At 35.5% G+C, this 25,476-nt stretch overlaps 1 protein-coding gene across 2 annotated transcripts in view; it reads right to left on the bottom strand.

Moving 5' to 3' along the window:
* The window catches only part of LIPI (lipase I), a 103,581-nt gene that overhangs the window by 35,668 nt on the left and 42,437 nt on the right, over positions 1–25,476 (bottom strand). For both annotated transcript variants that reach the window (XM_028845411.2, XM_077995895.1), the window contains 2 exons: positions 17,864–17,975; positions 9,913–10,089 (listed from right to left, as the gene is read on the bottom strand). In XM_028845411.2, coding sequence (XP_028701244.1) covers positions 9,913–10,089; positions 17,864–17,975 — 289 coding nt within the window. The remainder of the gene's footprint in view (positions 1–9,912; positions 10,090–17,863; positions 17,976–25,476) is intronic.

Genomic DNA, 25,476 nt, shown 5'->3' with positions numbered 1-25,476 from the left:
GTGATCCCATTACTGGGGATATACCCAAAGGATTATAAGTCATGCTGCTATAAAGACACATGCACACATATGTTTATTGCGGCACTATTCACAATAGCAAAGACTTGGAATCAACCCAAATGTCCATCAGTGACAGACTGGATTAAGAAAATGTGGCACATATACACCATGGAATACTATGCAGCCATAAAAAAGGATGAGTTCATGTCCTTTGTAGGGACATGGATGCAGCTGGAAACCATCATTCTCAGCAAACTATCGCAAGAACAGAAAACCAAATACTGCACGTTCTCACTCATAGGTGGGAATTGAACAATGAGATCACTTGGACACAGGAAGGGGAACATCACACACCGGGTCCTATTGTGGCATGGGGGAGAGGCGGGAGGGATAGCATTAGGAGATATACCTAATATAAATGACGAGTTAATGGGTGCAGCACACCAACATAGCACATGTATACATATGTAACAAACCTGCACTTTGTGCACATGTACCCTGGAATTTAAAGTATAAAAAAAAAAAAAAAAAAAAAAAGCTGGAGGCATCATGCTAAAAAAAAAAATAATAAATAAATAAATTTTTAAAAGTTAAAAAAAATTATTGTTTTGAAGGTTTAAGCAAGTTTTAAAACGTTAATTGTAAAAAAATTCTGTGTATAAACATATTAGCTAAAGTTAAAGAAGTATCATCCAGTTTTTCTGTGAACTGGACATTAAAGTAAAAGCATAACAAGTTTTTCTTAAAGCACGAACCTGCTCTTTAGCAAAAATTATAAAAGGTTAAAAAGTGTCTACAAAATCTTACCTTATAGTCAAACATTAAAAATTAGATAAATATATCTACAAGGTTTTATTCAAATTAGGTTTAACATTAATACCACACTAATATAAAATTTAGATTATCTGATATAAAAATCATATGAGAAATTGTTAAATGTAAAATGATATTTAGCTTTCTTTGGTTTAAAAACTAATAAAATTAGGTGCTAAAGGAAATTTCTCAGTAAAAAGGCACTAAGGACTATCAAATCCACTGCCAAGGTCCCCACATTTAAAACAAAAGGTCAATTTCTTAAAAATTATATACTTGGTTTGTCTTCCGCTTTCCTTTCTCTCAAAAACTAAAAGTCTTTTAGCACATGTACCACCCCTAGAATTTCCGATAAACCAGCACCAGCTTGAAGATCACGTTCTCATCAAAGGGCGGAAAGAAGAAAAACTCAAGCCAGCCTGGGAAGGACCCTACCTTGTTCTGCTAACCACCAAGACTGCTCTTTGTACAGGAAAAAAAAAAAAAAAAAAAAAAAAAGATGGACTTATCACACCCAAGTCAAGAAAGTGCCATCCCCTCCAGAGTCATGCACCATAGTCCCAGGGGAAAACCCTACCAAACTAAAGCTAAGAAAAATTTAATTCTTTTATCTGTTCTATTACTCTTTCTTCTTTCCTCGTTCTATTGCTGACCATCTGGTTATTAACATAATGAAGTCAATTTTGCCTCAAGCTATTGCATTTAATGCTTTCTTTGTTATACCATGTAAGGACTTGCCAAGTCAAAGATACCTTTCTACTTCAGAAAAGTACTTCTGTCCCTCCTGACTCTCCTCAGACTGGGCATTAGTAAACTAGGACCATTTAATCCTGGGAGATTTTGATAAATACCCCTGTGCCAACCAGGAGTCTTGCCCCCCGATGTAGAGCTTTCATGTCATAGTTAGTCCAATGTTCTGTGGACCACTAAAGAGCAAGGATGGACTGCCCCAACTGGTTTTTGTAATTTCTTAAAATCATATATTCATTTTACTAGAGGATCATAGAAGTTAAAGACTTAAAACAAACTTTAGCAGTTAAGACAGGATACCATGATGCAAATGCCTGGTGAAAATGGATCAAGTATTCCATCTGCACATTAAACAAAAGCAATTGTTATGCTTGTGCACATGGCAGGCCAGAGGCCCAGATTGTCCCCTTTCCACTAAGGTGGTCCTGCAGTTGACCAGGTGTGGGCTGCATGGTAGCTGTTTTCCAGGATTCTACAGCACGGAGTAATAAGTCATGCCAAGCTCTCTTGTTATATCCCAAAGTCCGGCACCCTGCGGGTCAGCCCCCGAGGGCCATCCAGCCTCTAGCTCCCAACATTAAGTTCACTTCATGTCTCTCATGACAGAGAGGAAACTTAGCGTTCCTTGGAGACCTGAAAGGATGCAGTGACCTTAAGAATTTTCAAGAGCTTATCAGTCAGTCAGCCCTTGTTCATCCCTGAGTGGATGTGTGGTGGTATTGTGGTGGACCTTCAGTAGGCACTCTGCCGAATAACTGGAGTGTCACTTGGACTTTAGTCCAATTGGCTATCCCTTTCACCCTGGCATTTCATTAACCAGAAGGAAAAAAATAAGACATCGTAAAGTGAGAGAAGCCCCTTATGGGTCTTTCAACTCTCATGTCTATTTAGACACAACTGGAGTCCCACTAGGAATACCAGATCAATTTACAGCTTGAAATCAAAGAGCTGCAGGATTTGAGTCAATATTTTGGTAGGTAACAGTTAATAAAAATGTAGATTAGATAAACTACATCTATTACAACCAACAGCAACGAGCTTTTCATGAATTAAAAGGAAAACTCATGTCGGCCCCAGTCCTAAGGCTACCTGACCTGACAAAACTCTTTACACTCTATGTGTCAGAAAGAGAAAAAATGGCAGTTGGAGTTTTAACCCAGACTGTGGGGCCCTGGCCAAGGCCAGTGGCCTATCTCTCAAAACAACTAGACAGGGTTTCCAAAGGCTGGCCCCCAGGTCTAAGGACCCTAGCAGCAATGGCCCTGTTAGCACAAGAAGCAGATAAACTAGCCCTTAGGCAAAACCTGAATATAAAGGCCCCCCATGCTATGGTAACTTTAATGACTACCAAAGGACATCATTGGTTAACAAGTGCTAGATTAACCAAGTACCAAAGCTTGCCATGTGAAAATCCCCACATAACCATTGAAGTTTGCCACACCCTAAACCCCACCACTTTGCTCCCAGTATCAGAGAGCCCAGTTGAACATAACTGTGTAGAGGTTTTGGACTCAGTTTATTCTAGCAGGCCCAACCTCCAAGACCATCCTTAAACATCACTAGACTGTGAGTGGTACATGGATGGGAGCAGCTTCGCCAGTCCCTGCAAAGTGACTCGGAAGAAGACGACAAGCCCTGCTCCTGTCACATCCGGAAGCTGACTGGTCCACTCACGGCCCAAGCATGAGGAGACTCATCGCGGGACTCATTTTCCTTAAAATTTGGAGTTTTGCAGTAAGGACTTTGACTGACCTTCCTCAGACTGAGGACTATTCTCAGTGTATACATCAAGTTACTGAGGTAGGACAAAAGGTTGCTACAGTCCTATTATTTTATGGTTATTATAAGTGTACTAGAACTGTAAAAATAACTTGCTTGTATAACGTTATTCTACGCAAGGTATGTAGCCCATGAAATGACCAACCTGATGTGTGTTTTGACCCATCTGAGCCTCCCATGACCACAGTTTTTAAAATAAGATTAAGGACTGAGGACAGGTGGGAGCTCATAAATGATATGAGCTAAAGTGTTAGCCATAACAGAAGACAAAGAGGTGCCCAAACAAGTTACCTTAAAATTTGATGCCTGTGCTGTCATTAATAGTAATAAATAAGATGTGGTTCTCTTAATTAGAAAAGAGACTATATGGCAGAAAATAAATACATCTGTCATAAATTAAGACCGTGTGGAAATAAATGTAAATACTAGTCTTGTGTCATTTAGGCCACTTGGATTAAAAAAAAGTGAAAAGGATCCAGTCCACCTTCAGAAAGGAAAAAATGGCCCTTCCTGTACTAAAGGACAATGTAACCCATTAGAGCTAGTAATAATCAATTCCCTTGATCCTTGCTGGAAAAAAGAGGAGCATGTGACCTTAGGAATCGATGGGGCCAGACTGGATCCTCGAGTAAATATTTTGGTTCGAGGAGAAGTTTACAAAAGCTCTCCTGAGCCAGTGTTTCAAACTTTCTATGATGAACTAAATGTGCCAGTACCAGAAATTCCAGGAAAAACAAGAAATTTGTTTTTGCAATTAGCCGAGCATGTAGCCCAGTCTCTCAATGTCGCTTCATGTTATGTATGTGGAGGAACTGTAGTAGGAGATCAATGGCCATGGGAAGCCAGAGAATTAGTACCTACAGACCCAGTTCCTGATGAATTCCTGGCTCAAAAGAATGACCCTGATAATTTCTGGGTCCTAAAAGCCTCAATTATTGGACAATATTGCATAGCTAGAGAAGGAAAATAATTCACTCACCCAGTAGGATGACTTAGTTGTCTGAGACAGAAGTTGTATAATGGTACCAAAAAACAGTCACTTGCTGGAGTTCAAATCACACAGAAAGAAATCCATTTAGTAAATTCCCAAAGTTGCAAACTGTGTGGACCCACTCGGAGTCCCACTGGTACTGGACAGTCCCCACTGGATTATACTGGATATGTGGACATAGAACTTATGCCAAATTACCTGACCAGTGGGCAGGTAGTTGTGTTATTGGCACTATTAAACCATCTTTCTTCCTACTGCCCATAAAAACAGGCAAATTCCTGAGCTTCCCTGTCCGTGCTTCCCGCGAAAAGAGAAGCATAGCTATAGGCAATTGATAAAATGATAAACGGCACCCTGAGAGAATCATACAATATTATAGGCCTGCTACTTAGGCACAAGACGGCTCATGGGGATAACAGACCCCCATTTACATGATCAACCGAATCATACGGTTACAAGCTGCCTTAAAAATAATCACTAATAAAGCCAGCAGAGTTTTGTCTATTCTGGTCTGGCAAGAAACTCAGATAAGAAATGCTATCTATCAAAATAGATTAGCTCTCAACTACTTGGTAGCAGCTGAAGGAGACGTCTGTGAGAAATTTAACCTTACTAATTGCTGCCTACACATAGATAATCAAGGGCAAGTAGTTGAAGACATAGTTAGAGATATGACAAAACTGGCACATGTGACTGTGCAAGTGTGGCATGGATTTCATCCTGGGGCCATGCTTGGAAAATGGTTTCCAGTGCTAGGAGGATTTAAAACTCTTATAATAAGAGTTATAATAGTAACAGGAACTTGCTTACTCCCTTGTTTGCTACCTGTACTTCTTCAAATGATAAAAAGCCTCACTGCTACCTTAGTTCACCAAAATGCTTCAGCACAAGTGTACTATGTGAATCACTATCGATCTGTCTTGCTAGAAGACATGGGTAGTAAAAATGAAAGTGAGAACTTCCACTATTGAGTGAGCGTCTCAAAGGGGGGGAATAAGGGAGGAGACCATCCTTCATATTGTCTTATGCCCAATTTCTGCCTCCAAAGAAAGAAAAAGTAAAAACTAAAAGGCAGAAATGAAATCCACAAGCAGACAGCCTGGTGCCACACCCTGGGCCTGGTAGTTAAAGATCGACCCCTGACCTAATCGGTTATCTATAGATTACAGACATTGTATAGAAATGCGTTGTGAAAATCCCTATCTTGTTTTGTTCTGATCTAATTACCGGTGCATGCAGCCCCAAGTCACGTACCCCCTGCTTGCTCAATTGATCATGACCCTCTCATGCGCACCCCCTTATAGTTGTGAGCCCTTAAAAGGGACAGGAATTGCTCACTTGGGGAGCTCGGCTCTTGAGACAGGAGTCTTGCTGATGCCCCCGGCCGAATAAACCCCTTCTTTCTTTAACTTGGTGTCTGAGGAGTTTTGTCTGCAGCTCGTCCTGCTATAGAACAACAACAAAAAATTCCAGGTAAGACGATTGAGAGTGGTAGAGCTGCTGCTCACAACTGTAAACAGGATGATAAATGTAGGCTTCATTGAGAAAATGGCATTTGAGCAAAAGCTTGGAGGTGAGAAAGTTGGCCATCGGCGCTTCAAGGGGAAGAAATTTCTAGGCAGAGGGAACATCCAGTGCAAAGGTTCTAAGGAGAATACTACCCGGTGTGTTCAAGGAACAGCAAAGAAGGCTGTTGGGATATAGCTAAGTTTACAAGTACAGTAGTCAAGGCATTGAGATTGGGAGGTATCAGGCAGTGGAGATACTAGCTAGGTCATGTGGAGTTTGTAAGCTATTGTGAAGACTTTGGCTTTTATTTGAAGTGTGAAGGCAAGACTTTTGAGATTGTTGAGCAGAGGTGTGACATAACCCACTTTTAAAAGGGTCACTCTGGACACTTGTACTGACAACAAATTATAGGACACAAAGCTAAAAGCAAGAGAACACTTAAGAGGCTATTTTAATAATTCAAGGAGAGACGATAAAACTTAGTGAGTTTGTAGTAATACAGGTGGTGAAGAATTCTGGATATTTTCAGAAGGTAGGAACAAAGAGATTTCACGATTGGATGATGAGTGAGAAGAAAAAGATTAGTCTGTGATGAACCCAGGTTTCTTGGCTTAAACAACTGGAAGGATATTTCTTTCCATGTTTCAACTAGAATGTATTTTAAAAATATTTTTGTAAAAGTTATTTATATATAAATAATTTAAATCAATCTATGTCATATACATTACAAAAGTTTTTTCAGTTTAATTTTGTTAATTCTGTTTGTGACACACAGTTTTAATTTTGTATATTTATAGGCAACCGTAATATTTTCCTTTCAGTTTTCTGTCTTGGCTTTCATTATTGCGCAAATATAAACATTTGCCTAGATTTTCTTCCATTTTTTTTGTTTACCAGTATACATTTATTACTTTACCATATCTAAAATTAATCTTGATATAATGCATATCAAAGTCTTTTTCACTTGCCATTTATTCTGGCATCATTTTCTGTAATGCTATTCTTATCTACAAAATTCTATTTTGGAATTTTCCATTTATTCCATTATATTCTTCCTCAAGTATCAAATATCTTTATTGTTGTTTTGGAATATTACTGTTTCATAAAGCTGTAAACAACATTCATTATTCAGACCATTTGGCTCATCTTATTATTTGTAACTCCAAATTGATTAGGAAGAACCATGCAATATCTACCTTAGATTTTGACTGGAGTCATGTGAATCTTGTAGGTGCATTTAACAAGAGTTGCTATTGCTACAACATTGAATCTTCTACTCCCTTGATAATTTTTTGAATATTTGCAGAATTCTCTTCATCATCAAAGTTTTAAAATAAAATTTATAAGAATAGGCCTAAATGTTTGTTTTTTTAGTTCTTTTAGTTCCCGGTTTTTGGTTCATCCTTTCCATTTGAGATCTGTGTCTTCTTTTCCTCAGTTGAAGGGGAATTTTTTTCATTACGTCTGCAGTTAGTTCTTCTGTTGTGTCTCCTCTTCAGCAACATTAGGTATCCACAATATTGCATTTCAGTTATTTCACCCTAAGACCCTGTTTTCTCTATTTTTGTATCTCCTTATTCCATAAGTTATCAATAAATATATTTTCTACATTATTGGTCAAATCTATTATTTACTACTTTGATGTTGATACCAAATAACTTTAGTTGTTTGTTTTTTTTTAAACTCAGTCAACCTTCTTTTAACGGCAATCAGTTGTCTCATCATCTCACTCTTCATCAGTTCTTATATGGATTTTTGTTTTGTTAAATACCATTGAGAACACTGAGCAATGCTTTATGGAACTTTCTTCTGTTTCCTGTTGTAAATCTTTTAAAAAGTCAACCATATTTCTAAATCTTGATTGTTATGCTTTTTCTTCTTGCATTGCTATGCTGCATTAGGCCTCATTTTGTCGTTGTTTTGTTGTGTTTTTCCTGTTCACTTCTGCTTAAATGATGAAAGTGGCAGCTGACCTGGCATTTGCCCATGTACACAGAGGGTGGATTATCCTTGGTTCTTTTTACTGTCCACATGAATGGAACTAAATTTCTCTTTCTCATCTTGAGCTTACAGGTTGTTTTATATGCAAATATTTTAGCTAAATTTCTGATGTCTGGCCAAGATTTACAATGTGTGCCGCCTCTGGACTGAGAAGGAAATTCTCTTGTATTTATGATACCATAGGGAGAAAACTTTATCCCTGGATAATATAAATTCTTTACATTTAAATCCCAGGAAGAAAGCATGCACTATAACTTCTAGACATCTCTATTTATACTCCAACTTTACATTTAGAAGGTTTTAATAAGGCAACTAGGGAACAACAACCCCTGTTACAATGATGCAAAACTCCTGGCCCCTTTACAGCCTAGCCTTAGTAGACTACAAATATAATTTCCATTCTTATGTGTAGTGGAGGCTTTGTATCTTCAAAATAATAGTCAGGGCTTGGGGGGCTAGGGAAGGGATAGCATTAGGAGAAATACCTAATGTAGATGACAGGTTGATGGGTGCAGCAAACCACCATCGTATGTGCATACCTATGTAACAAACCTGCACGTTCTGCATGTGTATCCCAGAACTTAAATTATAATTAAAAAATAGAACAAATTGAAACAACATTGAATAAATAAATGAATACATAAACTAACCTAAAGGAAATAAGCAAAAATATCAGCATATTAGGTCAATGGTTTAATTATAGATTATAATAATTGTGTATTATATAAGTATAGTTATAGATTATAGATAATCTAAGTATTTCAATCAAAGGCATGGAACAATACAATTACTCCTAGATTTTTGCCATTTTAGTGACATCTGATTTACTGACTTTTCAGTAACTAAATAGTATCACAACAAAAGTTATAAAATGACTTCCCAACTCTCTTCTATTGATACAGGCCTCATCTAAATGTATATTATTAACATTTATTATTTTTATTTTTACTCTCCACAGGTTTTTGTGTACTATGTTCAACATTGACAAGAAGATAACTGGGAAATAAATATATATAAATACAGGAACATAAAGAGAAATAAAGAGGAAGCACCACAGTCAACTAAAAAAAAGAGATTCCCAACAATCTACACACCCATTTCTATAGGCTCTCAGCTGATGCTTACTGTTTGGACAACTCATACATGCAGATTGACAGATGACCAACTTATAAAAGAGATTTTTAATAGTTCTTAATGATTTCACAGGGTGTTGTCAATGGAAATATAGATTTTTCTACAGCAAACATGTACATCTATACCATGTGGAACAAGGATAGTGGGAAAACCTCTGTGAGGATGTAGAACTGAGAAGAGCATATTAAATGTGATAAGAAAAACACTTCTAGAGCATATCGCCTTCAAGAAAATGGTGCCCAGTCAGGATTGTGTTACATTTTAATAGGAATGGAGATATTTGTGATATACTGACAAACCAAGACATGTGACTATAAAACGGCAATGTAAAGTGTCAGCTTCTCCTCGCGCTGTTATAGTAAACATCTGAGAATCTCACTCCTGTCAGTGTATTCTTGGGGTTGAATCTCAAGTGATCCATAGGATCTTAGATACAGCAGATTAAAGTGGGCTTTTCTGTCTTCCTAAGTAAACAGCAATGAAGTTAAGAGAAAGAAGATATTGCTGGAAGTCACGATAAAGTCTATCTTCTGTCACCATATGTTTTCTTAGAGAGTTTTAGACATTGACCCTCATCTAAAAAATTGTGGAAAAGGACTCTCACCACTCTGTTAATATGTATGTATATGAAAGAAATTACTGGTAAACTTCTAAGGCAGGCATAGGTATTACTTGTTTTTTATCTTTATTGTGTCTATGAAATGATTGTGTGTGTTTTTTCTTTAATTAGACAATGAGATTCCCAAGTAAATTTTATTAAAGCCAAAAAAAAAAACCTTTAAACCTTTTTGAGATTCTAATATTTATGTAAAATATAGTCTGAAATACACAATAAACAGATATTTGAATACATGAATTCTTAAACCATTACTTAACAAAGCAATATTTTCAAGTTTAAAAGATAACACGTTGAAATCAAAATTTAATTTTCTTACCTTTCTGGATATGTAAGTGATTTTAACATGAGACTCTGGATCTTGTATGTGCATGTGGAACACTCCATATTTGAGCTCTGGAAATACGTCAAACCAATGCTTGAAATATTTGCAAAGTCATTGTAAAATTGAGCAAGAATCTTGATTTCTTGAAGTTTACAAAGTGGTTTGTTCTTTCTAGAGAGAAAATTTGATACACTTAGCATATTAATAATTTGAAACATAATTCAATTCTAAAATCAATATAATCCTAATAAGGGAGGCCACAGAGAACAATACTATGGGGAGAAGGCCAAACAAAATATTATTGGATATTTATTAAAATAATTAAAAGTAATTTATAACAGAACAAAATAATAAATGCAAAATAATAATAAATGCATTCCCTCATAGAACTATTTTGAAAATGCTTCTTTTGGGAAAAAGTGACATGTCTTTCTGAGTAGATGTCTAGATTGTACATTTGACTAGAATTAGAGAAGTCATCCTATATGTGTTTTTTAGACCGTTTAAAAACTATCGTAGTTCCTTAAATAGACTAGATGATTAAAAGATAACTTAAAAATATTTTATCAAATATTTTTGATCTAGAACAATAACTTATAAAGGCCTGAGATTCAAAACAGAAATACAGTGTTTAATAAGTACAATTTTCTGTGCATTTACAATATAATTAAGCTTTACAAACTTAACCTCATTTAACTACCTGAAAGACTCTTTTATTAGGTACTATGAGTATTACCATTTTACAGATAAGAAAACTGAACATCAGAGCATATAAAAGTCTTTCCCAAAGCCACAAAGCTAATAACGCTCCTCACTGCTCTGCTCAATTTCTCATCCCTATGTGCCAGAAATGTGGGTCCCTGGACTCATTTATCTCAATATGGGCTTTCGTGACCCCAAGAGGAACTCCAGCTACTCTATTGCACTTTTTCTCACTAGACAAAACTGATGGCAAAGGGGAGAAAAAGAAGGAGAAGGAGGAAGGAGAGGTGTAGGAGGAGGAGATGAAGGATGAAGGAATAGGAAGAAAAGAAGGTGGAGGTGGAGGAGAAGAAGGAGGAGAAAGGGAAGGGACTAAAGAAGAGGACAGAAGTGAAGGAAACAAAAGTTCTTTTAAAAATCAGTTTAAGGAAGTTTCTCTTTTGAGTCAAGAACAACTTGGTTAATCAAAGGTGACAATCACACAGAGAACAGCTGAAGAGCAACCAGTGGGGCACCCAGCACTCCCTGCCATCTCATATTTTTTTCTGCTCTCTTTCTGATTCCTTGCAGCAGCTAGACACCAAAAAGAGGACATGATCATTCTGCTCAAAGTCCATCTCTGCTACCTCCTGGCAGGGTTACCACTTTCTATTTCACAGACTACAATGTCATTAGATGTATCACTAATGTCTTTCCATGAACGTATCTAAATTTTTCAGAGATAATTCAAATTCAGCATATCCAGACAGGAATGTGTTATCTTCCCATACAAACTCACACCCACAGCAGTGGTTTCAATTACCAACAGTTTGCTCATGACTACAAAATCTCTACATTCAGCTAAGGCCTGTATGCTAAGTTTTAGTTACATGTATCCACTGTCATTCACCATGTCCATTTGGATATCAGAAGGATGCCTGAAGTTCACTAGGTTCAAATCTAAATGACTTATCTTCTCCAACACTTTCTCCAACAAAAAAACAAAAACAAACAAACAAAAAAAACCTAAAACTAAAACTTACATTGTCTCAGAGTATTAAATGGCACCACCACCTATTACCCAAGTCAAATAAATAGGATTCACCCTTGATAGCACCCTTCTTTCAACCTCCACATTCAATCTATCAGAAATTTCTATTGACTTTACCTCTGAAATATCAAAACTGATTTGAATCCCTCATTTTTCCATTTCAACGATAAACCTTCAAGCCCAGCACACCATTGTGTCATGTCTATATTCCTGCAACAGCATCTTGCTTTGTATCTCTCCAATCCACTGTGGTTAAATTGTTTTTCCAAAAGAAAAATCCAACTGTGGCCTCAACCTGACCACCACAACTAAAATACTTCAGTGGTTTTCATGTGCCCAGTGAACAAAATATAAATTCTGGAACATGGCCTATGAGTTCTAATTTCTATGATATATCTAAGTGTTCTCTACATTTCTCCTTTCTCTCTTGCTTTCCCAGTCTCTATTCTATTCTTTTTTTTTTTTTTTTTTTTGAGATGGAGTCTCGCTCTGTCACCCAGGCTGGAGTGCAGTGGCGCAAACTCGGCTCACTGCAACTCCCAGGTTCAAGCGATTCTCCTGCCTCAGCCCCTGAGCAGCTGGGACTACAGGTGCGTCCCACCACACCCAGCTAATTTTTGTATTTTTAGTAGAGACAGGGTTTCACCATATTGGCCAGGATGGCCTCAAACTCCTGACCTTGTGATCTACCCACTTTGGACTACCACAGTGCTGAGGTTACAAGTGTGAGCCACCATGCCTGGCCCCAACCTCTATTCTTAAACATACTAAATGGCCTTCAGCTCCTGAAGTCGGTCATGCTTCTCTACGCTTCAGATTTTCTGTATTTATTGGTCCTTCTGCCTGGAATGCAGAAGGGCAATGACTCCTGTTCACCATTTAGGACTCGACCAATATAAGCATCAATAGAGAAACTTTTAGTCACCCCACTAATTTACATCCCCTATTTTAATTTTCTATATACACTATGATTTATGTCAAGACAGTTTTTCATGAGCAGATTTTACTTATATAATTTTATAATTATTTGACTATCCTTATATGTCTCATTATGCTACGGGCTTAATGAAGGTAAGACTATGACTGATTTTCTCACCACAGTATCCGCAGCAATTCACACAGTGCCTGGCTCAGTGTAGATGCTCATTAAAAATTCTTTGAATAGTAGAATGATGGGCATCATTGTTTTATTTTTATTATTATTTAAAAATCTATCTGCTACAGACATCTAATTTATATAACAGCAGACATCTAATTTGTCCAGAATTGTATCCCCTATTCCTAGCACAGATCCTGGTCTATAGAAGAACTCAATAATTTGTAATGAATGGATTAAATTGGATTCTCTCCATGTACCTTTTAGCTCAGTATAGAATAGCATTATACTTTTTAAATAGTCACAAAGCTCAAAACTTGAAGTCACTCTAGATTGGTTTCTTTCCTTAATGTTCACTTATTCAATTAACCATGCAAACACACAACACGTCTGTTCTACAGCCCCAAAACCTCTAGAATCCCCCTTAGCCTGTTTTTTTATTCCCACTGACTTGGATCCAGGCTCACATTATCTTTCATATGAATTATCAAAGTAACTACTTCTGTAGCCTCCTATCTCATGTCTTGTTCCCTCTAATCTCTGCATTACTCATATGTCTGAGCCTGAGAATATCCAATATTAATATTTCCCATTTAGCATCCTATACTGGCATATTAATATGCCTGGTCCAATGAATCATTAGTATCACAGAAAAAATAACATTCAGTATAAAAAATCAGGATGCAGAACACATTTCAATCAGATCCTAATTTTGCTAAATAAAAAAATAATGTGTCTATAAGAAGGAGGAAGGGGAAGAATGATTATAAACCAAATGCAAAGTGTAGGTATTCCTGGATGGTATAATTATAGGTGATTCCTATTTTATATAATATTATACATTTTCTACAGTGAATAAATATTCCTGTTTCCATTTTACCAAGGAAAATAAAAGATCATTTAAAATTCTTTGATTCCTGTAGCATCTTAAAGACAATTTAAATCCCAAAACATAATTAAATGTATACTCGTGCTGCATAATGATGTTTTTGTAAACAAAAGACTTAATATATGATAGCGGTCCCGTAAGATTATGACACTATATTTTCACTGTACCTTTTCCTATGCTTAGATATTTTTACATAGACAAATATGTACCATTGTGTTATAATTGCTTCCAGTATTCAATACTGTAGCATGCTGTACATGTTTGTGACTTATTGCTTCTAGGTTATAAACCTACACTACATTCCATATAGCCTACATGTGTAGCAGGCTATACCATCTAAGTTTGTGTAAATACACTCTATAATGTCCAAGCAATGACAAAATCGCCTAACCATGCATTTCTCAGAGGATACTCCCATTGTTAAATGATGAATGACTATTAGCAAATAATTATTAACAGAAAAACAGTAAACCCATTAGCCAAGATTAGGTGGACAGATTATAACACATGTGTATATGTTCCCATATTTTACATTCCTTCATGACAATGCACTAATCCAAGTATCTGAATAAAAATCACTATTTCATGCTGTTCCACATAGAGTATAATGTTTGTAAATTAACTCAAGACCAACAGTTTCTTTGCCTTCTGAACAAATTTGAAACATCTGTTCTAGGCCTGTGTTCATGTGCAATTTTTGAATTTAGATACTGTATTAGTCTGTTCTCATGTGGCTACAGAGAAATACCAAAGACTTGGTAATTTATGAAGAAAAGAGGTTTAGCTGACTCAACAGTTCTGCATTGCTGGAGAGGCCTCAGGAAACTTACAAACATGGCGGAAGGGAAAGCAACATGACCTACTTCATATGGTGGCAGGAGAGAGAAGAATGAGAATCAAGCAAATAGAGAAGCCCCATATAAAACCGTCAGATCTCTTGAGAACTTACTCACTATCAAGAGAATAATATGGGGGAAACCACCCCTGTGATTCAACCAGGATTCCACCTGGTCCTGCCCTTGACACATGGGGATTATTACAATTCAAGGTGAGATTTGGGTAGGAACACAGAGCTATACCATATCATTCCACCATGGTCTTCCCAAATCTCATTTTCTCACATTTCAAAACACAATTATGCCCTTCTGACAGTCCCCAAAGTCTTAACTCATTCCAATATTAACCCAAAAGTCCAAGTCCAAAGTCTCACTTGAGACAAGGTTAGTCCCTTCCACCTATGAGCCTATAAAATCAAAAGCAAGTTAGTTACTTCCTAGATACAATGGGGGTACAAGCATTGGGTAAATACACCCATTCCAAATGAAAGCAATTGGCCAAAACAAAGGGGCTACAGGCCCCATCAAAGTCTGAAATCCAATAGGACAGTCATTAAACCTTAAAGTTCCAAAATGATCCCCTTTAACTCACGTCTCACATCCAGCACACACTGATGCAACAGGTGAGCTCACATGGCCTTGGGCAGCTCCACCCCATGGCTTTGCAGGGTACAGCCCCTCTTCCAGCTGCTTTCATGGCTAGCATTGGGTGTCTGCAGGTTTTCCAGGTGCACAGTGCAAGCTGTCAGTGGATCTACCAATCTGGAGTCTGGAGGAATGCAGCCCTTTTTTCACAGCTCCACGAGGCAGTGCCCCAGTGGGAACTCTGTATAGGGCTCCAATCCCACATTTCCCTTCCCCACTGCCCTAGCAGAGGTTCTCCATGAGGGCTCTGCCCCTGCACCAGATTTCTGCTTGGAACTCCAGGCATTTCCACACATCCTCTGAAATCTAGGTGGAGGTTCTCAAACCCTAATTCTTGTCTTCTGCAACCTACAGGACCAACGAGAATAGTATGGGGGAAACCACTCCCATGATTCAATTATCTCAACCTGGTCCAATCCTTGACACGTGGGGATTACTACAATTCAAGGTGAGATTTGCGTGGGGACAAACAGCCAAACTATATCAGGTACTCTCATATCTCTAGGTTTTTGTTACATCCTTTCTGTTCCTTGACTGTTTTGCCTTGCTTTCAAATACTTCCTTGATTCTTCTCTGTGCTCCAACAGTACATTAAGTGATCTTCTTTTATAAAACATTTTACTAAACGCTGCAATTATGCATGAGTCTCCAGCATTCTGTGACTTTCTTGGGAACAAAATGCTGTCTGTATCAGTTTGGATTCTCATTATTTTGAGAAATACCTGAATAAGTTTGATGCTGAATAACTTGAATAAGTAATTGAATCAATTTAATAGCCAAAAATCATGTTTTTGATAAGAACAAACAATAGATATTGTGTGAATGTATATGTATATACATACATAAATACAATTGTAAGCAATTTAGAGTAATGAACAATTATGGAATAATGTCAGTTATTATTTTAAAACATTCAGTGTTCAAAATTAGGTGAAAAGGGCCAAAAAGTTTCTCTCAATAAAAGATGGGTCTTGACGAAAGTCAAGAATTTGGATTGGAATTTTTGTTTAATTTATTTTATCTTCTTTGGGTGACTGAAGGTTAGTTTAAAAAGGGAAAGGAAAACGGATAATTGTTACTCTTTCACTACCAGTTCTATACAACTGTTAAATCATCTGCAATGTCTTTATTAACTTTAAGAAAATTACATTTACACAATCTAATATTAAACATATGTTTATCCAAAATTTTAAAAATTTTGCAGGACTTGTAACCCAGGATATTATTGCTAAGGATAATCATGGCATCCCATGATGGAATGGTCTTTATGTTACTTCAGTACACAGGTATTTTATATTTTCGTTATGGAGAACTTATCATTAGTTTTTTTGTGGATTCCAACGTTTGAAAGGTTTACCTACTGTTACGAGCTATGGCTACTTTTTATATTTTAATATCGTTTCAGATTTTACCTGTGCTAACAATACTGTAACATTAAATATTTTCACTGCCATTGTTGGTGAATGTGCAAATAAATAAGTAGTCAGGGACCTTCTCCTGGCTCACAGAGTTTGGATGTCACTGTATTCTCAAGGTCCAAGGTCCATCACACAATAATTTAGTTAATTAGCTAATTCATGCACTGTAACTACCTATACTGTGACAGCAGTAAATGTTGGAAATACCAACCATGCTTCCTGAAATCCTAATGTGTTCAATAACCAGTCAAAACTTAAGCCAAATTGCTCTATCCACAACAAAATACACTTTGATATTTCTTTTAATCACTAGATATGGTGCCTGTGAGCCTTTTGAAAATCATTTCATTGTTTAATGGCTAGTTAGAAGTCTAGCACAGCAGGTTGGAAACCACAACTATATAGTAGTGTGCCAGTTTATATCATTCTTTTATTTAAGAAAAAAAATAATTTTCTAGTTTAAGAATTTATTAAACACAGAAATATATATTCAACCAGCTGAAACCAAGAACATTCTTTTATATAATTATATAACCTTAAAAATATGCATACACACTTGCACATACATATGTACATACATAAAAAGTTAAATAAAAGATGGAGAAGAAAACAAAACCCTCCCCTATTATTTGGGAGCCTTGTAGGTGGGAATAGTTCCCTGAAACACTAAAATTGTGTCACTCTATTTACAGAAGTCGCTAAACATTTATTCACATCACTGTGAACATGATATTGCCTGAAAACTGGAGAGAGTTAGAAGGCAATACGGTTAGGAAAAACACTGCAATGAGAGTTAAAAGAGAGAGAAAGAAACAAAGTCGTCTTTTACTCTTTAACTTATTTTATTTATTTATTTATTTATTCATTTAGTTTTGGAGACGGATTCTTGCTCTGTCACCTAGTCTGGAGTGCAATGGCATGATCGTGGCTCACTGCAACCTCCACCTCCTGGGTTCAAGCGATTATCTTGCTTCAGCCTCCTGAGTAGCTGGAACTACAGGTGTGTGCCACCATGCCCAGCTAAGGTTTTTGAATTTTTAGTAGAGATGGGGTTTCACCATGTTAGCCAGGATGGTCTCCATCTCCTGATACTCCTATAACTTTTAAAGTCACTAGTTGTTTAGAGTAAGGGAGCGTCTTTAACATATGTTATCTTTCTTTGTAAAATAAAGGAATTAGAATATAACACATGAGATCCTTTTAATATTTAGCATTTTAAGACTCTCTGGATTAAAAATAAACTATACTCTTTAAATTATCTGTTGGATGGGATACTGAAGAAAGCAAACATTGAATACATGAGAGAGGAAAATAGTAAATTTTACTTACTTATAAAACCTTGCCTCTTCAATCATTCCAAGCTGGTTTAATAATTTAAATGAAAAAAAGCCATCCATCACAGTTTTATCCGGAAGAGTTATACTGAGAATGAAATAATAGGCTACAAAATAAAAATGTAGAATGCAACTCACATTATTTTTTAATTTTTTGGTTTTGGTACATATTCAGATATATATATATGTGTGTGTGTGTGTGTGTATAAATATGTGTGTGTATGTATAGATAGATATATAATCTAGGCTCATATTACATATGCAAATAATATTATTGAGAGGACTCATTTGGTAAATGGGTAATATATTTTACCTTTTGCTTGTCAATTTTTGATTACTCTTAAACATGAGAGATGAAAAAGCCTGCTAGCCAGTAATGGTTATGGTGAAGTATTGAACAAATAGCTCCTAAATACTAGCTGGTCTGAAAACCAAAACTTTCCAGAAATTAGGCCAATTAAGCAACTTTTACTTTTCAATAGCAGATCTAAGGTAAATATGATAAGATTTCTTAATTATCTGATTAATAGTACCAGCTATTGCTTGCCAAACGTAATTCCTAATTTCACTGGCTGTTCAAGAATGACTGTGAAATATATACATATATAAGGTAAGTTCATAGCAGTTCTTATTCAAATTGCCTTTACTAAACTTTGGTATAGTATGTCTTTCACAGGCAAGGATGCTGAACTCACTTCTATATGTTGCCAGGCCTGTACAGGAAATTTTGACTATGGGAGTTATCCCAAGTTTGGTGCACCCACCTCCTAGAACACAATGGATTTATAATTGGATTTTCCCCATTTCTGACATAAGAGGTATAAATAAGCACTTCTCACTTTGAAGTTACTTCACAGCCTTAGGCAAGGTACTTTGATTCACCTTGCCCATAAAAATGGGCATTCAGGCTTGCTCAGATGATTTCTGACAGCATAGAATATTGAGATGTTACAGATTAAGCCACCCTCCCACTATAAGTACATGAAAATGCTACGTGTACAATCCATGTTTCAATACGCAACCAACTCAGAAGAAGGAAGGGGAAGTCAGAAAGCAGAAACAAAGAGAAATTAGCACCAAGGCCAGAAGAACTGAAGCCCTGGACCCCTCTGGGACTTCAGAGCCTGTTGTGGCACAAAGATGGAGGCTGAGCTGTCAACCTCCATGCAGGAACAGGGGACATGATGTTAAAGGACAAAGCTGAAATGGAGCTCCCTGCACAGAGCCATGAACCTTATAATTGAAATTCCCTGACCCACCATTGAAAGAGGAACTAGGAAAATTCTTCCTACTTTTTCAGTGTGAGTCTTAGGTGAAAACATAAATTGTTTCTTGAGATTAAATAAAACTCCAGGAAACATGAAATTTAAGTTTACACTAGTTACATGTTAAAAGACTCCCACAAATTTACATTAAAATGCTTCAGGATTGTGGTAATATGGTTCTGAAAAAAGAAAATCTGACTTGCTCTGAAGGGGAACTTTGAAGAAGAGCTGATTTCTGAGAGTTTTCTATATCAAAGATAGACATGAATCTCTATTTTGAAATAGCACAAATAGTTTTTTTAAATTAATTTTTAATCCAGACTCGAACAAACCATTGAGACTGGAAAATAACAATATAAAAAAATAAATCAATGAATACATTCAGTCTGATGAAATGATAGATTATCTTCATGGAAAAATTAGATTGAAGATAAATGAAAAAAATGTATCTGAAAACAAGAGAATTCATATTTTCAATGTGCTGAGCATATAAACTTTCAATATAGAATTCTGTCCTAACCTATCTTTTCATTCCTGAGTGAGGGAAGGATAAGGACATTTTCAGGAAAGGCAAAAAAAAAGAAAAAAGAAAAGAAAAAGAAAAAGACTGAGAGAGACTACTATTGAAAAGCTACTACTAGGATATACCTCGGCAAGAAAATAGTTAAACCCAGAAGGAAGGAGTTGAATGAAAGGATAAGACAAAACGTAGACAACTGAAATTGGTAAATATAAGGAAGTATTTGATGATACTATTTATAATTAATATGTATTATTAAATGAGAAATGGAAGTAAAATACTACAGGATATAATATTGAAGATAGAAAAGAAGAAAAAAGATTCAAAGGCTCTATGAGATAACTTGTAGCTGTGAGAGAGTCCGATAAAAGTTTGTGAAGCAAGATCTATATTCATGTATAAATGCATAAAAAGCAAAAAAAAAAGTTAGTTACTGAGAAAATATGATAGCCCCGAAAGTTTTACGCAACTAAAAATCATAGCCTTAGGCTATCTAAAGCCAACACCTAACAGGGGAACTGCCTGCTAAAATAAAAGATTTAAATAGAACTCAGATTTTGACACAAGAGATACAATGTCCAGGATATGATCAAAAATTGCCCAAAATACCAAAAACAAAGAAAATCATAACATTGTTAAGAAAATTACCTGATGCTAACCCTGAGATAAATTCAATGCTGAGATTATCTGACATTTATTTTAAAGGAGCCATCACAATAATGATTCAAAGTTAACATGTCTCTTGAAAAAATGAGAAAAGAATTAAAACCTCAGCAAAGAAAAAAAAGTTGTAAAAGAAAAAATGAAATTACAGAAGCAAAGGTGGCTCCATGGTGCAATGAATAGTGCATTGGACTTCTAAAATTACAGAAACAAAAAATATAATTGCAGATACAAAACTCACAGGATATACTCAATAGTGAGTGGAGATAATAAAAGAAAAAATCAGTGAACTTGAGGGCCAATCAATCTTAATGACAGAGAGAAAAAGATGGAGAAAAATAAATGAACAAAGCCTCAGGGATCTGTGGGACTATAATAAAAGATGTAATATTTGTGGTATTAGAGTGTCAGAAAGAGAAGAGAGTGATGGCTGAAAACTTTCTAAATTTGGTGAAAAAAAAAACCCACAGATTGAAAAAGCTAAGTGAACCTGAAATATAATAAACCTCATGAAATTCTAACCAAGACACATCATAATAAAACTGCAAAAGTAAAAACAAAGAAATAAAAGTCTTGAAAGCAGCCAGAAGAAAATGATGCATTACCTACAGAACACCAATTTGAATCATATGGATTTCACATCTGAAAGTTATAGAGGTCAAAAGAAAATATTACATTTTTCAAGTGCTGAAAGAAAATAACTGCCAACCTCAAATCTTACATCCAACAAAACTGTCCTTTGAGAATGAAGGAGAAACAGAGACATTCTTAGACAAAGAAACAGTAAAAAACAAATCTTACTAGCAGAATTATCCTTAGAGATTTTCAGAAGTAATTTCTTCATACAGAAAGGAATTGCTGAAATAATCATGAATCATTATGAAGAAAGAATGAACAATGGGAAAAGAATAAATATGGGTACATACAATAGGTTTTTTTCTCATTGATTTTGTAAATGTTAAGGAATGAAACAAAAACTATTACACAATCTGATATTCAAAATCATGATAATTAAAAGCGGGGAATGTAAACGGGCCTACATGGAAGTGAGGTTTCCACATTTTACTTGAAATGGTTAAATGTTGGAATCGCTAAACAGTGATAAATAATGTATGCATATTGTAATTGTTGTAGGCCTCCCCAAATATATCCTTGTCCTAATCCCTGGAACCTACAAGTACGTTATCTTATATAGCAAAGGATAATTAAGATTGCAAATAAAATTAGAGTTGCTAACCAGCTGTTCTTAAAATAGTGATATTATATTGAATTACCCAGGTGGACCCAATGTAATCACAAGGGGCCTTAAAAGAGGAAGAGGAAGACAAAAGAAGAGAATCAGAAAAAGAGATGTGGTGCCGAGGAAGGGTCAAAATGATATAACATGAAGACTCAGTCCACTTACGTGAATGAAAAGGCCACAAGCCAAGGAATGCGAACGATTTCTAGAGCTGGAAAAGTTAAGAAAGTATATTCTCCCCTGAGCCTCCAGAAAGGAATGCACCTGCTAACACCTTGACTTTAGCACAGTTCCATCTGTATTAGACTTCTGGACTACCGAACTTTAAGATAATACATTTGTGTTGTTTTAAGCCACCAAATTTGTGGTAATTTGTTAGGGTCATTATAGGAAATCAATATACATTTTGATGCAAATGATGTGATATAGCTATAAAAAACATGTACAAGTGGACAAGTGGCTTCTAAATTAGAAATGAGAAGAAGCTGGGAGAATTGTTAGGAACATAATAGGAAAACCTAGATTTCCTTGAATAAACTGTTAGTAGAAATGTACTAGTAAGGACACAGGAGGAAATAAGGAACATGGCAGAGAAAATCCACATTGCAAAAAGGCTGTTGGTGAGAAATATGGATGTCTAATGGAATGAACAAGGATGTTAATCTTGCTGTTGTTGAGGACTCAGATGGAAATTAGAAATATATTATTGGAAACTGGTAGAAAAAGAATCCTCACTACATCATGGCAGGTAGCTTAGTGGAATTACATACTGCAATTTATGTGGGAAGCAGAAATTGTAAATGAAGAAATCGGAAATTGAACCAAGGGGATTTATAAGTCAGGGGTTGAAAGTGTGGCCAGATTTCTCCTTGGTGCTCATCATGAATTGTGTGAGGAAAGACAGAAATTGAGATGAAACTGTTAAATTAAAAAGAATCCTGACTTGAGGAGATCCTCAGCCTAGCGAGTTTACTAAAGACGCTCAAGTTAAGAAATTTATTATTGGGAAATGAAGCTCTAGAGAAAAAGCTGAGGGTATAGCTGGGACAACCTTTTCCCTCAGAAAGATTTTTAAAATCAGAGCATTTAGTCACACAAAAGGGTCTTTGAAAATATTAGGCATATAACTCACAGATTCCTTTAGCCATCTCAGCAGAGGCCAATAATAGAGGCAGGATCATCTAGAAATGATATGAGGAGTCTCTTTTTTAATGAATGACTCTCTGTGACATATACAGAGATCCACCAGACTTTGGTGAAGGTTATAGTGGTATAAATAGTGCCAACTTGGACTACAAGCAACAGAGTATAAAATGAGGGAAAGTTTTGAGGCCTGGAAAATTTCTACAAACAAGAAGCAAGATGAAAAAACTACTCAGATGCAAGCATATGCTACCATTTATACATTTAAAGAAGAAGGGGCTGAAAGAGAGAGGGAAGGACTCTAAGAGATCAACATGTGAAGCCATGAACCCAGGGAGCAGAGCCAAGAACCACAGGGAATTATTCCCAGGTCTTTAAATCAAATGGAGCTTGCCTGGCTGAATTTAAAAATTGCATGGAGTGTTGACTCTATTTTTCTTCTACTTTTCTTCTCTTTGAACAAGAATGCCTATAACTGGTATTGTATCCCTGTCTCATCATTGTATTTGAGGAGGAGGTAATTTGATTCCTGAGATTCACGGGTTCACAGATGAAGAAAAATTATGTCCAAATACTTATATCCACAGCTTTAGCCAAATCTGATTTAGATGAATTAGACAACAAGATTTAGAACTTTGGACCTGTTGAGTTTAGAGGAGAATTTTTTACTTTAAGTTGATGCTGTAATGACGATGATGTCTGAGATCAGCCAACAAAATATTATTTTATACCCAAAAATGCGAATGGGTATTGCCAGTACCCATGAAGCATGAGCCTAAAGAAATCAATCCTTTACTACTAAAAATACCTCAGGACATTGTTAAAAAATTTATACAGAGTTTGATCTTTAGCCATAATAAAATTAAACTAAAGATCAGTAACAGAAAGACAAAAGGAAAATTTCTAAACAGTGGAAATTAAACAGCATGATTATAAACAACCCATGGTCAAAGAAGAGTTCTCTAAAAAATACATAGAACAGAATAAAAAAGATACAATATATCAAAACACATAAGACACAGCTCAAGCAGTACAAGAGGAAATTTCATAGACTAAATGATTACATTAGAAATGAAGAAATATCTGAGGCCAATAGTTTGTTTCTGCCTCAAGAAAATAGAAAAAGAATAAAATAAACCCAAATAGAGTAGAAGAAAAGATGTGTATGTAGAAATATATATGTGTGTGTAGAAATATATATATATATATAGAGAGAGAGAGAGAGAGAGAGAACAAAGCAGAAATTAATGAAATTTAATAAAAGAACATGATAGAAAATTAAAAATCTGATTCTTGAATAAAAAACAATAAAATCAATAAACCGTGTTGTCTAGCAAGACAGACAAAATAAAAAGAATCAAGACACAAATCACTGTTAGGAATAAAACAAAAGGCATTATTAAAGATAATGCAATCATTAAAAAGATAATTTTAAAAACCTGCTGCTCATAATTCAACACCTTAAAATAAATGGACCAATTCCCCAAAAACCACAAACTACAAAACTTCAACCAAGCTGAAATAGATAATCCAAGTAGTCCTAAAGTTATTAAATAAATTAAATTTGTAGTAAAACTTCCTCCCAAAAAATCTCCAGACACAAATGGTTTCACTGGAAAATTCTGCCAAACATTTAAAGAATTAACAGAAATCTTGTATGATCTCTTCCAGAACAGACAATAGAGAAGGGAAAACTTGCTCACTTTTTTTTATGACGTTGTATTACTATAGTAATATGAATACACTATTACTCTTATGCCAAAATCAGACAAAGACAATAAGAAAGGAACACTACTAACAAATACTTCTTATGGACTTAGAAAAATTCTCAACAATATATTAACAAATGAAATTCAACAATGTATTTAAAAATATGCACTAAGACCAAGTAGAATTTATTACTGGAATGCAAAGCTTGTTCAACATTCTAGAATCAATTAATGTAGTTCAACATATCAACAAACTAAAGAAAAAATTATATGATCATAATCAATTATGCATAAAAAGCATATGGCAAAATCCAACACATATTTATGAGGTAAAATTCTTGGCAAGTTAGGAATAGAGGGGAACTAACTCAATTTTATAGTGTACCTACAAAAAAAACTATAAGTCACATCACGCTTTAATGGCAAAAGATTGGATTTTTTTTTTTTCTCTAAGGCAAAGGTATCTGTGCTTACTACTGTTATTCAAAATAGCACTGGAAGTTCTAGCCACTGCAATAAGTAGATTTAAAAAAATTAAATGCAAACATTGTAATAGAAGAAATAAGGGCATTCTTATTTGCAGAAAACATAATTGCTTACGTAGAAAATTCCAATGAATCTATTTTTTTAACCTAGAAACAATAAATGAATTCAGCAAGTTCCCAGGAAACAAATTCAACACAACAGATGCAATCTCATTTCTATATACTAACAATGAATGTGGAGATACCAAAATTTAGAAATACATTTTAGAATTATTACCAAAATGAATATGTGGTATACACATAACAAAAGATGCACAGGATCTGTATGTTGAAAATTATAAAATGCTGACTGAAGAAATCAAAGAATCAAAGTATATGGAAAGACATATCATATTCATGAATTAGAATATTCAGCATGGTAAAGATATCAGCTCTCCCCAAACTGAAAGATATGTTTAATGTAATTTCTGTTGAAACCTCAGACAAATTTTTGCAGATATACACAAGGTTATGCTAAAATTTATATTGAAATGCACATACACTAGAAGATCTAAAATAATCATGACAAAGAAGAATGAAGAGG

The sequence above is a fragment of the Macaca mulatta genome, chromosome 3 (genome assembly GCF_049350105.2).
Source record: "Macaca mulatta isolate MMU2019108-1 chromosome 3, T2T-MMU8v2.0, whole genome shotgun sequence".
NCBI classification, from domain to species: domain Eukaryota; kingdom Metazoa; phylum Chordata; class Mammalia; order Primates; family Cercopithecidae; genus Macaca; species Macaca mulatta.
This window is presented reverse-complemented; position numbering and strand designations above follow the sequence as displayed.